We start from the raw sequence: 15212 nt of genomic DNA on the forward strand, positions 1-15212 counted from the left end.
TTATACAGCTGTATATATATAGATATATATCTATATATACATACATCATGGTCAACACATATACAGGTATGTATGCTACTTCCCTACGTTTATTTGCTCTGTAAATTTAATACATTTCATATATTCCATATCATAAACCATGATTTGAGTTTACTTGTATCTGTTTTTATTTACAAATATAATACATTTATTGCTCCTACAGTGATACAAATTCGCCTTACGCGTTCACATATTTGGGCAATATAGTGATAAATCCATTATTTCTTATATATATGTATATATACCATATGCTACATATATTGTATATTGTTATATTTTGTACATACATATGTATCAAAACAAATGCATGTGTGTGTGTGTGTGTATGTTATTTTATTTACATCTCATATATTTGGCTGTACATTAGGCAAAACTACTTAGATTTCTGCTCTTGTTCTTCACATAAAATTCAACTCTTAAAGTACTTGAAATTAATTACGAAATTCATATTAAATTTATAGATGATAAAAGAATACAGCTACTTAAAGATTAGCTTCAGTTACTCTTTACTTATATACGATATATATATATATATATATATATATATATATATATATATATATATATATATATATATATATTACTATATATATTTATTTAAAATTAATATTAGCGCAGGCTAACCTCTACGTATATTTTAATTTAACTGTAGTAAAAGTATTATATTATATTTTTACCTAAAATCAGAATTTTTGTTTTTTTTTTTTTTTTGTTTTTGCGTCTGGTGATCCAACTTAATCCATTTTAACTTTCGTAGCAATTTTTCGAACACTCAAATGACTTTTAATTGCCTTGACCAACAACATTTTCTCGAAAACTCTTGATTTTTTGTACAAAGAACGACTCAAGTGCCTCGGCGCACTTGTAGAACGAGGACTCCTTGGGATTATAATAGCGGCAGTTATCAAAGATTTTCGTCATATCGCCAATGAACTCGGCGAGCTTACTATAGGTGTTTGATTCGAGCTTCGTTTCCATCTGCTTGAGATCTGTGTAGAAGAGAAGCAAGTCTTTAGACTAGAATTTAAATCGGGTATAATATAATAGAAAAGCATACCCATGGGCTCCTTAATCACTTTGTAATAGTCCGGTGCCTCTTCCGGATCAACCGGTTCCATAAATGGCCAGGCACTTTTGTGGGACTGCAAAAGAGAAATGAAAATGTTTACGTCAGAGATTTGTAGCTAACTTGGCTTTTGGGTTGATTCACGCGTTTACCTGTATTTGCTTGATTAGGCTTTTGAGTTCAATAACTTCACTCTGCGTTAGGCTCTTTATATTTGCGATATTCGCATCCGAATTACGCTGGCACTCCGGGCAGACATACTCGTCAATGTACTCCGCCTCGCTTTGAACGATGCCAACGCAGCGGCCATGGAACCAGTCCTGGCACTTATCACAGCAAATATAAAATTGTGATTCATCGTATGGCTGCCGGCAGCTGCAATACAGTTGCTGTGTCTCACGCGCCTTCTGGCAGTCGGTGCAAATGAATTCCGTTAGCTTTTTGGACGCCTCCTCAGTGATATTAACGCAATCGCCATGGAACCAATTGCTGCACAGATCGCAACCGACATAGAATCTACAATTATATAATGATGATACATGTATAAGTATATATATAGTGTATATAGTATATAGTGTATTACTTGGTGTCATCATAGGGCTTGCGGCATATGCAATATAGCTTCTCCTTCTTGCGTGTCATCTTCTTGGGCCGGCCCACACTGTGCCGGCTGTGCAGCGTTGATGGCTCTGTGCCAAGACTGCGCGCAATCGAAGGCTTCGTGTGACTGCAATACAAATTAGATTTGATGTCAATATACAAATTATATTATATTATACTACTAACCGTTTGTGCTCTGTATTCTGATCCATCAGACGTTCAGTGAACACTGACGTACGCTCATTGTCGGTTGTTGGTTTCTCTGGCGTTGTTGCGCTCATTGGTCGCACATGTTTGGTCTTTGCCTCGACTTCCTCACGGATCTCATTTTGCAAATTGCGCTCCAGCAGCGAACGCTTCCGCAGTATGCTCTTCTTGAGCAAATCCTTATGGCGTTCCAGTTGCGTTTGCTTCGGTTCACTCAGGTTCGCAGCATCCTCCAGCGGTGCCACTGACTTGCGACTGCTCTTCACTGTGCTATTGTTGTTCTGGCTGGTCGCGGGCAAGGCATGATGGCGTTTGGATGGCGTGCGCACCTTCCACTCATCATCGTCGTTATTGTTGTGCCGCGAGGCAGTGCGTCGTCGACTGGACGAGGTGCTGGCAGGCTCATTTGTCGAATTCGATTTATTGGCTGATGGCGTCCACTCGCCCAAGTTCTGAGAGTTTTGCTGCTCCTGCTTCGTACGCATATTAACCAATTTCTCTTTCAGCTCGGGACTGAGATTGCCCTGATTGAGTACATTTGTGATAGCTGCAAAAGATGTTTGATTGATTAATACAGTTAAACGATTTCTTCAATAAAATCTTTGCTTACTTTCTTGTATATAGCCGCTGGTGACGACAAAATCTTCGGTTCGCTCCGACGATGTGGCACAGAGATCGGCCGATGATGCCACTGCGGCATAGTCTACGTTCTCCTCCGTAGTAGTTGTTCCAGCTGCGTTGTTGTTGTAGCTGCTGCTGTTGTTGTTGTTGGTGGTGGTGCTGCTGCTGCTGCTGGTCGTTGATGTTGTTGTTGCTGTGATGATGCTATTATGCTTATCAGCTTGGGCAAGGCAAGTGGAGGAGTCGATGCCGATGCCATTGCCAGCGGCACCTGTGCTGTTTGCTGCTGCACCACTGTCGTTGGTGGTTGGGGCAGTTGTCTCATTAGTAGCTGAAGGCGCGGTGGCGGTGGCAGCGGCGTCGTTGTTGTTGTTGTTGCTGTTGCTATTGATGCTGGTGTTGTTATCGTTGGTCTGCAATATATATCGATTGACGGCTTTAGCACTATCAAATTCATTTAATTGCTGCACATGATCATTATTAGATTGTTCATTAACTACAGTTAACTCTTCACTTTCCGCCTCTGACTTAAGACTAACATCATTGTTGCTGTTCTGCTTGCTGTTGCTGTTGTTGTTGTTGTTGTTTTTGCTGTTGCATGCATTATCATTGGCGCTAGCCGCTTCACTTGACTTGGCCAACACCACAGGTGTTTCGCTTGATGTTTTGGCTTTTGCTGGGCTTTTCGGCTTTTCCTTCTTACGCGGCGGACTGCATACAACAATAATCTCATCATCATCATCATTGCTATCAGGCTTAGCTGGATCGCCGCCTGGCGCAACAACATGCACAATTGAGACACCACCAACCTAAGCGTATATTATAGTATAACATATATTATTTACACCAATTTAATGATAATTATAATATACTCTATATATACACATTTATTTAGCTACAGATACATCGATTAGAGCTGATAGACTTAAGGCATGTTTAAATGGTAGATATGAGGAGTAGGCACCTACCTGGCTTTAATCAGAGATCAGTTGTAGTATTTATTCCAGGCAACCTTTTTACGTTTTTTGTTATGGTTTGTAGTAGAGTTTGTGGTTGAGATGTTGTTGTAGTAGTTGGTTTGGTTTGACGAAGAGATTAACACGTGATTTTGTTTTTCAGTTTTTTTTTTTTTTTTTTTGGGAGTTGTAGTTGTTGACACACGGATTTTTTTTTTTAGGCAATGCATTTGATAACGTTTTGGATTTTGTTTTCATTCGTATTTTTTTTTTGTTTTGTTTTTTTTTTTTTTTAAGTAGTGGCAGCATGGATTTGTATATTTTAAAAGGTATTCGAAATTGAATTTTTAATGGTACAAAGTTAGTTCTTTAAAAAAAGCTTGCTTTTAAAATATTTATAATGAAAATTGCGGCAAAAATGTTTTTAGTTTTGTTCTTTTACTTAGCGTCTTTTTGTGTATGAGCTGTGATTGATTGACTGACTGACTGACTGACTGCGTGTCTGTGTTAGTGTGGGTGTGTGTGTGTGTGTGAAACTCTGGTATTTTCGCTTTTTTTTAAGTGTAAAAATTTATTTCGATTTAGATGAGATGATTACAAATATGGTTAAGCCTTTGTGTTATTAATTCATATATAAATATACATATATATATATATATAGTTATAGATATATTTTTATATAAATATATATATATATAAATATATTCTTTATAGCATTTTTGCATGCGCTTACGCGGGACGTAGGGGTAGAAATTCGTCGTTTTTTTGCCATTTGGTATTAAAATACCAGCACTGCCTCCGATTTAAATACATATATATAATGTATATATTATATATATATATATTATAAGTCAGCCAACTAAAACTCTGTGTGTGGGTTAATCTCTTCGGCAATATTTATATATATATATTATAATAATACATATATATAAATTTATATTTGGTTTTATTTGATTTTTTTTTTAAAGCAAATTTGAATTTGGCCATGGAAATAATCAATTTAATTAGGTCTCTGGGTTTTGTTAACTAATTCAACTGATATCTGATTAAAGTATTGTTTTTTTTTTTTTTTTCCTTTTTTTTAACATATGTAAATCGAGTTTTTTTTTCATATATATTTTGCTTACACTTGGAAATTACAACGATTTCTTTTCATACATACATTTTTAGTAACTGCATATGAATATGTATATGTATGTATGCAAATACATACATACATACATTATATATATACATTTATATATATATATATAGAAAGCGAGCGCTTTTTGTCAACACAAAGGCCAATTTGCAAATAATCATCCAACTAACTCAGAAACAAAAATTTACGCACCACAGTTTCAATAAAATTATTTTGTGCTTCGTTTGTTCAGGTTGTTTTTTCTTTATAGATATATTGTAATATATAGAGATAAAATAAAGGGGGCTTTGAGAACATGAAGAAAATATATGAGTGTCAAAGCCATAGAGAGTTATTCGTTTTAAATAAAATAGAACTACGCGGATTTCTTTTTTTGGACGTCCATTTTTGAGCGTGTGTGACAGGTGTTTACAGGTAGTGTGAGGTCAGCCTCGAATTTACAGTTAGGCGACAGTTTCTGCTGCAATTTTTTTTTTTTTTTTTTTGTTCTTGACTTATGTGAGAAATATTTACAATGCATAAATTATTTAAATTTAAATTACATTTAAAATAAAAATAAATAAAATATAATTTTTTGTTGTAGAAATTAATAATTTGAATTTAATTTATGTCCATTTTTAATTAAGTTTGTCTTTGCATTTGTTTTATTTAATTTATTATGATTTTTTTTGTATCTTGTGTCTCAGTAGAATCTATCAATATAAGAAGTTAGAGTTAATAAATGTACAACTATGTAAATATATAAATATATATTTATTTATTTTTTGTTTAGTTTGTTTTTATTTATTTTTTTTGTTTTAGTTCTACTCTTGAGTATATATTGTATGAAAAGAAACAGGATTGGTCATCGTTATTTTGTATATTTCAATACATTTCGTTTATTGCAAAAAGCGCTTTACATACATTACAAGTAACATAGACAATAGAGATAGAAATAGATAGTTATAAAACCAAAGTTGTTGAAAATCTAGGCAAGAAATTTCTTTTTGTCTAATACTTTTGCCCTGGTCGCTAATAATTACGGTCACAGTCTGTATAAATTGCTCGCTAGAATAGGTTAACGAAATAGACTCATTTCAAATGCTCAGGTGTGTGGACTGAACGAACTAATATTGATTGCTGAATGAATATTGTTTATAAACTATCTGCTATTTGTTTTTCTTTCATCTTTTTTTTTTTTTTTTTTGAAAGACTTAGCACTAAATATTTAAATGGCATTAAGATTACATGACTAATTATAAACATAATAAAAAGGTACTAAATTAAACAAATTAAATAAATACGTATATATATTTCAGGTGATTATAAGAAGAAAATGCACGTTTCTAGAATATATATTCGCCAACTGCATAATTGTAATTTATTGATGAGAATCTCTCTCTATATATATATATGATCTCTACATGTATATATATATAGATGTGTTTGTGAGTGTATCTGTGTGCTTGTGTGGATGTGTATAGTATTTATGTGCGTTTTCTGTGTGTTGGAGAATTAGTTGACAAATAATTATATTGCAAAATTAAGCCTTTTAGTTGTGCAATTTGTTGTATGTGGAACCAAACAAATCCCTTCTCGGCTATTTGTTGGGCAAATTGCTTAAATCACGCTTTTCTCACACTCCACAGTGGAATGTGAAAACTGTTTTTCGAGGATATTTCAGAAATGTTTAACAAATAATTTAATCGATACCAAAAAACAGAAATTAAAATAAGCATTTAAATTAACTATTTTCAAAGAAAAACAAGTGATAGAAATAGAAATAGAAGAACTAAATGAAAATTAACTCCAAATCATAGCAACATGCGTTTTGTTCTGTGGTAAATGTTAACTTAAAATTATATTTTAAATTATTAATTGATATAACAATGTGTCTTGTATTATTTGTCGACGGGTTGGTTGGTTTAAGCGCTGCCTACGTGTTTTATTTAAGTGCTTAAGAGTTCCGCGCGTTTGCTCTCTTGCCCCTATATGATTGTTTTGTTGCATTTAAAAGCTACTCACTTGTTGATGGGTCGCCGCTTGATGAACGGGCGTTAGAGGCGGCGGCTGTGATGATTGTGCCGTTGTTTCTGGCTGCACGGCCAGATAGATTTTTGTGGGGCCTAAAACGCCTAGCTTGCCATTAGATTCTTGGGCTGAGATAAGAACAAAGAGAGACAGAGAGAGACATTATTTTAGACATTGAGAGATTTATATCATGCTGAGCGTTTACCTTTCATTAACTGTTGCTTCACCTGCGCTTGCACCAGCTGCAGTTGTTGTGCCGTAAAGTCATTGCCCACAAGTCCTTGCAGCACAATGCGCGGTCCGTGCTCTGTCTGCAATACTTGCGCCGTCACACATTTGATCACTGTGCCCGGCGGCTGATTCTGCAGGAGACTCTCCTCAACACTCAAAGGCTGTTGTGCTGGCGCCTGCTGCACCACTTGCTGCACAATGTGTTGTTGTTGCTGCTGCTGCTGTTGCTGTTGTGGTTGCGGCTGAACTTGCTGCTGTTGCTGTATGACGACTTGTTGTGGAGCTTGTTGCACAACTGTTTGCTGCTGCTGATGCGTCTGTTTAACGGGTGAGCTCTGTGGGCTTGCTTGGGCTACGGCCGGCGTGGCATTGTTGGTCACAATATGGGCATTGCCATCGCCCTGGTGTTTAATGTGGGCCACGATTTGAGCCTGATTGTTGCCCAATGGCTTTACAATGACTTGCTGTCCATTAATCGTAGCCACTTGCAGCTTGCCCTGCGCCAATTGTTGAGCCAATGTAGAGTTGGGCACAAGCACTTGCTGTGTGGTTGCCTCAGTGCTCTCTGTGGTGCTGCTCTGTGGTTTCTCTTCTATTGCTTGTTGATGCTGCTGCTGCTGTTGTTGTTGTTGATGTTGCTGCTGCTGTTGCACCACCACCTGCTTAACCAATTTGGTTTGCGTTGTGGGCGTCGCTTGAACAGTTTGATTGGCTTGCACCACATATTGTTGCTGTGGCTGCACGATGTGTTGCTGCTGCTGTTGTTGCTGTTGCTGCTGTTGTTGCGTTTGTATTTGTTGCTGCACCATTTGCAGAGCTTGACTTTGCGGCACATTACGTTGTGTAACGATCGTTTGACCCGGACTCAATATTATGCGCTGCCCACCCACGACAATTTGCTGCTGGACGTTACTCGTATTGACAATTTGCTGTATCACCTTTTGCGTGGGCTGACTGGCCATCTGCTGATTAACCACAATTTGCTGCTGTTGCTGCTGTGGCGGCGCCTGCTGCTGGATGTGCTGTTGAATGGTTTGAGCTTGAACAATTTGCTGTTGTTGCACTGTTGCAGTGCCTTGTTGCTGTTGCTGCTGTTGGCTGGGCGATGCAGATATGATAACCTTTTGTCCCTGCGAGCCTTGTGTCACCAACAACTTTGAGCCGGGCTGAACAAACAATTGCTGATTGGGCGAAGCGTTTGTTACCACTTTCGGCACAAGTTTCTGAACCATTGGCGAGGCTGTGCTGGCCTGTACAGTTTGCTGTTGTTGTTGCTGCTGCTGTTGTTGTTGTTGCTGTTGTTGCTGCTGTTGTTGTTGTTGCTGCGCAAGCAGTAATTTATTTTTGACTTGCGCTAAAGGCAGGGTAACACGCTGAGAAGCTGCTAAGCTCTGCGCACCCGGTGACTTGGCAATGTTAACATGCTTCACTGCAATTTGTTTGATCACTGGAGATGCGGCATTGCCAGCGCCCGTCGCTGTGGGCAACGCATGCGATGCAACCGGCGCCGTCAGTGTTTTAATTGGCAGTTTACCCTTGACACCTGAACGGAGAGAGAAGCAGAACATTACCATCAATATTTATCGTAGGCATTTAGTCTACTTACTTGACGTGACTGTATTTGATGTTGTTGTCGTTAGAACATGCAATTTTCCGTCTGGCATTTGCACCAGCTGCTGCCCTGGATTGAGGCCTCGCACGCTTACTTTGCCATCGGGGCCACGAATGATTTGTACTTTGTGTGGCGTGGAAGATGGCGTCGTGGATGTGGCATTCGCCTGTGAAGCATTCGCCGAGGGCGAGGGACTCGCTGCCGACGAGGCGGCTGACGCTGAACTGCGCGCCAATTGTGTGGTTGCCTGTTGTATGATGCGCGTTGTGCCATCCGGATTCTTGACTATTACACGTCTACTGCCAATCACTTGTCCTTTAACTGCCGAAATTTTAATGATTCGAATTAATTAATATATTAAATTACCAAATGGAATCAATTACCAGGGGTTGACGAACGTGTCACTTCATTCACGCCAATTACTTTACGCTGCTGATGCGCTGCACGCTGCAGCTTCAATTGCTGTTCCATTTTATCCTTGACATCCTCGCCAGATTTTGGAGCCAGCAGAACACGTGCACCGCCTGGACTGCTCACTGCTGAGCCACTCGAGCCAGAGCCATTGCTCGACTCCAGTTGTCGAGATGTCACCGAGCGCGTCACAGTGGCCAGGCGAGCCTTCTCCTGCTTCTCGCCAATAAACTTGATCTCCCACAGCTCCAATTTATCCTCATCCACCCACTCCTCGCTTATTTGCGGCTCTGTCGGCTGTGGTGATTCGGCACGCTTGCGCTTACGCAGACCCGAACGTATCGATGTCACCTCTGTGGGAGTTGAGAGTTTATTATCAATAAATCAAAATAAAGTTGAAGCTGTTGCTTACCTCGGATAGTCTTTGGCATCTCCAAGGGTATGACAACCTTGCGTCGCAGATAGCTCGTCTTCTCGCCGTAGCGGCCGGCATGACGCAATTTGAGCAATTCCAGTGTCACGATTTCATTCTCAGTTGTGACCTGATGCTTGCCATCCGCGGATGGTGGCTTTGCAATCATGTCATCCCAGCGTAGGCAAGACCACAAGATTCTCAGCTGCAATGCGATGCACGACAAAGTCGTCGCATTGGATGTACGATATGACCAGCATGTGCGGAACAGAGGCCTAGAGCACTGATACTGCCAAATGGAGTTGTTTTTGGCGGCATGATGGAAGCCACTGGCCGGTGCCTTACCGCCCAGGCGCGACAGCTTGAGCAGCTCGTAGCGTGGCAGCACCAGGAGGCTGCGCTTCTGCTTATGGGTCAGGAAATTGGAGATGAGCGGATAACGCGCATAGGTTGGCTTCTTGACAACTGTTGTCTTATCATCAGCCTTCACAGATTGCTCATACAACTTGGACTCATCGCGCAACAGATAGACGCGACCCCGTGTCGAGGTGGCGGAATAAACGCGCTCAGTGCCATTCTCGAAATATTCCCGTTCATATTTGGTGACATCCTCGCGCTTAACCGGCCGCGGTGTAATGGGGAATCTACGGTTTTGTTTGTTGAGCGGTATATCTTTGTCCAAAGTCTGATCCAAGACATCTTTGGTGCCAATATACGCCTTCTTGGGCTTGACTGTGCGCTTTCGACGCAAGCCCGGAAACATATCGCTATCGTCCATATTTGCCGTCGAGTTTGCCGCCACAGCCATTGAATCCTCTGTGCTCTCTATTTCCACATTGCTGCACACGTCCATATTCTCGATGTAGTCCATTTTGTCGGAGTCTTGAGTATTTGAATCTGGATTCAGACTGCTAGCTGCATTCTGCTCCTCCTTGACTTGCACCTTCTCCGTATCCTCGGGTTCGCTCAGCAAGCAGCCAGTGATCAACTGGTCAGTGAATGGAACTGCATGCGCCCGAGCCTGCTCCCAGTCCTGCAGCAGATCGAGTGGCGCTTCGTTCTCATGCAATTTGTGATCGTCGGACTCATCGATGGCCAATTGGACAGATTCCTTTTTGCCCTCTGTTAGCTTCTGCTCGAGTATGGACGGCTTTTTGACGGCACCCAAAATCGCGGCGACCGTCTCCTTGGAGCCATTGCCGGCCGTGTGCGCCTTGCGCAGTAGCAATAACAACTCTTTCTTTGCCCGCGCCTTCTGCAGGCAGAGCGGGGAGTAACAAGTGTTCTGAGTAATCTGCGAAACTGCATTCGAGTTCGTATTGCACTCCTTCGTATAGCAACGGAAGGTCTTGGCGTAGCGATTCAGCTGGCTGAACTGCAACCGAACAGTCTGTATTTGCTTGGCCAGTGAGTTGACGAGATCTAAGTTGACGTTGGATGGAATACTCCTGCCCGAGGATTCAGTGAGGCGCATCAAACGTTTCTCGAGATACGTTTGCTTCTGGCTGCCTGCTCCATTTGCTGTTGATGTTGTCACCAAAAGTGGTTTGATATCACCCTCCACATCGGATTTGATTGCAATTCGTTTCTCGACCTCGGCCAATTTGGTGCGCCGCTCCAGCAAATCATCGAGGCGGCATTTCCGAGCCACCTTCGGATAATAGATTCGTCCGGGCTCAGTCAATGCTTTGCTCACATCAATTAGACCATTCACTCGCTCCCCAACGTCCTCCACCACATTGATGTGGGTGTACTGCTCGGGCAGATAATGGCACACCTGGCCCGCATCATGCACTGCCTTACATTGCTGAATGAAGCGCTGCGTTCGCGGATCAACGAGGATCACCTCGTTGACACTCTTATCCTCACCCATCGTGTAGTGTACGTAGACGCGATTGTGGGTCAAGGGCTGGGCACGGGTGCGTCGCACACGAACGCCGCACCGCCGACTGCTGGACAGCCAGAGCCAACCCCATTGGCCGTGAACGCGATACTCCTCGCCTTTCTGCTTCCACACCTGATGCTTCAGGCCCAGCGAGTACTTGATGTAATTAAATGCGAGACGATTGCGCTCCTCCTCGTCGTCACGTTCGCGCTTTTCACGTTTCTCTTGCTTCTTGCGCTCCTCACGCTCGCCACTCGTGATCCGCTGGAGATATATGTGCCCCAGCTGCTCGTGCCACACATTGGCAAAGACGACGCTCTTCAACGATGACTGAAACAACAGCAGAACAGCAGCAAAATCTGTTGCCCGTTTCGCGTTCATTACGGCATTATTCCACAATTTCTTGTTGCTCTGCCAGTTGATGTTCATAAAGGACGCAGCTATATTCGACTCAAAGTTAAGCAGCGTCTGACGCAATGTGGTGATAATATTATCGCATGTGCCCATTGTAATGCCAATCCATTTGAAATCCGAAGCAGTTGTCAGTGAAAATTTGTGGGAGAGATGACGTCGCTTGTCGCGCTCCTCATTTCGTTGCGGCTTGTTCAGTGCTATGGGATTGGTGGCATACTGGTTGACATAGTTCTTAAAGCCCTGCTCCATGCCCAGTTTGAAGTAGAGTGTGCCATTGTTCAATTGATTTGTCTTTTGACGTGTTATCATCTTATTATCATCGGCTTTCTTGGCGGTTTCGCCCGCCTGATCGTTATTCTCGTCGGTCGATACATTGGATGACTCCTTTTCGAGTAGTTCCTGTGTAGCCTCGTTCTCTATATCTAATAAGGTGCGCTTGTTATGCTTGTGCTCGTTGGTGAGCGACTCTGTTAACTTCATCTGACGCTCTATTTCCTCCTGTCGCTCCGTCAGCTGGGAAACAAGTCGCGACTCTAGCTCTGTGGCATCTAAACGCTTTAGCAGCAATTCCAATTTTGATGTTGTGCTATAGTACCAGCAGGTGACGCCGTCAATCTGATCCTCAACAAATATACGTCGCGCAATAAACCAGTACTTGCGACCATGTCGATCCACGCCGAGACTATCGTGCCGTATGAGCACGCCCTGTTTCTCCTGGGGCAGGACACAGTCGACTACACCAGAGACTTTGTGGGAGCGACATAGACCGCATTGCCAGTCCTCGGTAGGTACATCGTTCATGGGCGGATCGACACACTCTAGGTGATAGACAGCCGGGCATGTCTCGCAGCATAATAAATCGCCGAGGCGATGACAGACACGGCAATGATCATCATAATGGATGGGACCCTCCTGCACCATCACGTCGCGCACCGAGTTGGCAGTGAGAAACTGATCAGCCAGAAATTGCAGCACAACCAGACGATGATCGACGCCTGTGTACGGGTATTCGCCAGTGCTGAGTATTTTGTAAACATTACGATCGAATTCTCTGTCACTCTCCACATAGCTGCGCAGCACTTCTGGCCATGTGATGGCATCGATCAGGTAGAGGCTTATGTTGACGGTGTCCTTTTGATCGAGCGGCCCAAAATGAGTGCCCTGTACATCCTCCTCGCGCAATATGGCCTTCAGGAGCATTATATGAATGTCCGTGAGCAGGGCACTCTGCTCCTCACAGACCAGTGCGGCACAAAAGTCCTCCAATCGGAAGGGCGACAGCCGTACCAAGTGACGAAAGCGTCTCAATACTTCATAAATACCTACAGCACGCAAAACGTGCGCATTGTCTATAAATAAATCTTCGGACGAATCGGGCAATTCGAGGGCCGGATACTCTCGTCCTTCTTGCAGCCAAATTGGCTCCGGGCTGGGCGGACGCGGTGGTCGCCCCAAGCCGTTCTGTGTAAAACTGCAGACAGAAAACTCGGACTCACTCTCATTGGCCGCATCTAGGCTCTCGTCATCGCTGGGCGTAAGTAGCAAATCGTCTTCATTATCGGTCTTCTCCTCATCCGAATCACCGAAATCTGAGCCATAATGATACTCCGATTCGAAACCTGTCACAAATGTTAGAGGGGAAAATAATTAGAATTACAATCACACATAGTGGGGAATCTACATCTATGTATATCTCGCTGCCTATATGTTTAACATTTACCCTTTAAACGACCAGAGCTCATGCTTGTCAATTTAAAAGCCTGTCTTCGTCTTGATCACTTTTCCTGGCCTTACGTAGACTTGTTATTATCGCGAAGTGAATAAATCGAACTCGTATAATTGATTATTATAAAAACTTCTTCGGTTTAGCTCTCGTTGGACTTCTTTTGAATAAAAGCAGCTTCGCAGTTAATAATAATTTATACAATTTCGATCAAAAATCGACGACAATAGCACATTACTTTATTTGTCAATTGGAAGAGAATTCTAACCATTTTTCTAGGGGTCAAAAATGTTTGACAGGTTTTTTTAAGACTACTAAGTCGTAATATAAGGGGTCTTTGTATAAAAATATAAGTTATGCCATCTCGTTTCTAGTTAAAATATTGCTGATATTTAATATTTTAGGGTAATCAACGCCCAACACTTGGCCTAAAAATTATGTCCGTTCTATCTCAATGCTATTATAATCTATACTATTAATATATTAATATATATTTCGACTGCTGAGTCGTCCAACATTCAGATATATGATTCTGATATATGATAATATCTAGTACACTCTTCTTTCTATTTACAATATCTTACAACTATTTTAATCGATAAATTTATTTTATGAACATCTAGTTACCTTTTCTTCCTGAATAATTGTTACTACTGGAGTTAGCATGGGCATTTGATTTCCGTCCACGGCCCCGTTTGGAGCCGCCGCCGCGCGCGCTGCGATTGTTGTGGCTGCCGCGACTGCATTCATCGCTTTGTGGTGAGATGCAGCGTGACGCCGATGGAGTGCTTGGCTGGGATTTGCCCTCACTGAGATATTTTGGCTTCTTGAGCAGATGATAGTTGAAGCGTCCCGATGAGCGCTCGTTTGGCGTCTTTGGCGGGCGACCACGCTTCCGGCTGCCTCGACCACTCATTGTTTCTGATCAGCCTTTGCGTCGTTATTGCGATTATTGATGCCTTCGCCACCCACTTTCTGCTTAAAACTATCCGTACGTACGTGTGTGAAGCGTGTAAGCGTGTGTGCGTACTCTGTTACTCTCAAATACGATTTATTTCTCCTTTAGCTCTTATCGAAAGACTCACATTATCTAAAAAAAACACACACGTAAAATAAGATTTGTTAAAACAAAACAATTTACTGGTAAATGCAGCGTCAACTGTAAATGGTAATCGTTCACGTTCATTTGCGCATACAGTTGTATTGACGCATATGTGTATGCATGTACATGTGCAGAAAAAATCGATAAAATTCACAAAATCTCATAGAAATACCATTTTTGTTTACAATTCGAATATTGAAAATGTTTGCTAATTGCATATATGGCGCCAAAATAATATATATATATACACACATACACACACAAATCACACAGTTAAGGATGCTTTGCCCTGAGCCAGGTTTGCCAAATTATACATTCTCAATATTAACGTAGTGCTAGGTACTCGACGCACACAATTACTCGTGTCTGTATGTGTAATTGAATAAGCGAACGAGTGTGTGTATGTGTGTGTGTCTATAGAGCTGAAGCCAACGCACATTGTCCGCCATTTATAAAACCGAAAAAAATTTTTACAGACTGTCACAGTTATGTGTAAATAGCACAATTAATATTTACATTTAATGCCATTTACCTATTGCACTTGGCATCACATTGCGAACGCGTTTTAATACTTATTTTTCAATATTATTCAACTATTCTTAAGCAAACTGTTGGAGCGACTTTTACCTTATATTTTACTTCTGCACTAGTAACCCGAATAGCGTACAGTCAACCAATCACAGCGCGTCTTTCATTTGCTAATGTCGCAAGCGACCTCTAGTAGTCGTTTAACGTACTATACTGTACATGGTTGTATGAGCATTCGACGCAGTGCTGCAATC

At 41.7% G+C, this 15212-nt stretch overlaps 1 protein-coding gene across 5 annotated transcripts; it reads right to left on the bottom strand.

The window, feature by feature from the left end:
- Positions 1 to 143: 143 nt before the first annotated feature.
- On the bottom strand, positions 144 to 15192 carry E(bx) (nucleosome-remodeling factor subunit NURF301 E(bx)). 5 transcript variants are annotated; one of them, XM_018099958.3, is made up of 13 exons: positions 15058 to 15192; positions 13956 to 14418; positions 9307 to 13224; positions 8867 to 9247; positions 8478 to 8804; positions 6846 to 8414; positions 6635 to 6768; positions 2523 to 2946; positions 1892 to 2459; positions 1689 to 1832; positions 1258 to 1621; positions 1097 to 1181; positions 144 to 1028 (listed from the first exon to the last, which is right to left on the bottom strand). In XM_018099958.3, the coding sequence occupies exons 2-13, from the start codon at positions 14242 to 14244 to the stop codon at positions 823 to 825; spliced, it is 8409 nt and encodes a 2802-aa protein (XP_017955447.1). In that variant the 5' UTR covers positions 14245 to 14418; positions 15058 to 15192; the 3' UTR covers positions 144 to 822. The 5 variants fall into 5 exon arrangements, with proteins under 5 accessions (XP_017955447.1, XP_017955446.1, XP_089115558.1 ...); XM_018099957.3 differs by having other exon boundaries at positions 14963 to 15131; XM_089259432.1 differs by lacking the exon at positions 15058 to 15192 and adding an exon at positions 14603 to 14627.
- Between the last annotated feature and the right edge of the window lie 20 nt (positions 15193 to 15212).

The sequence above is a fragment of the Drosophila navojoa genome, chromosome 4 (assembly GCF_054131105.1).
Source record: "Drosophila navojoa isolate 15081-1374.11 chromosome 4, UAZ_NAV_1.0, whole genome shotgun sequence".
NCBI classification, from domain to species: Eukaryota; Metazoa; Arthropoda; class Insecta; order Diptera; family Drosophilidae; genus Drosophila; species Drosophila navojoa.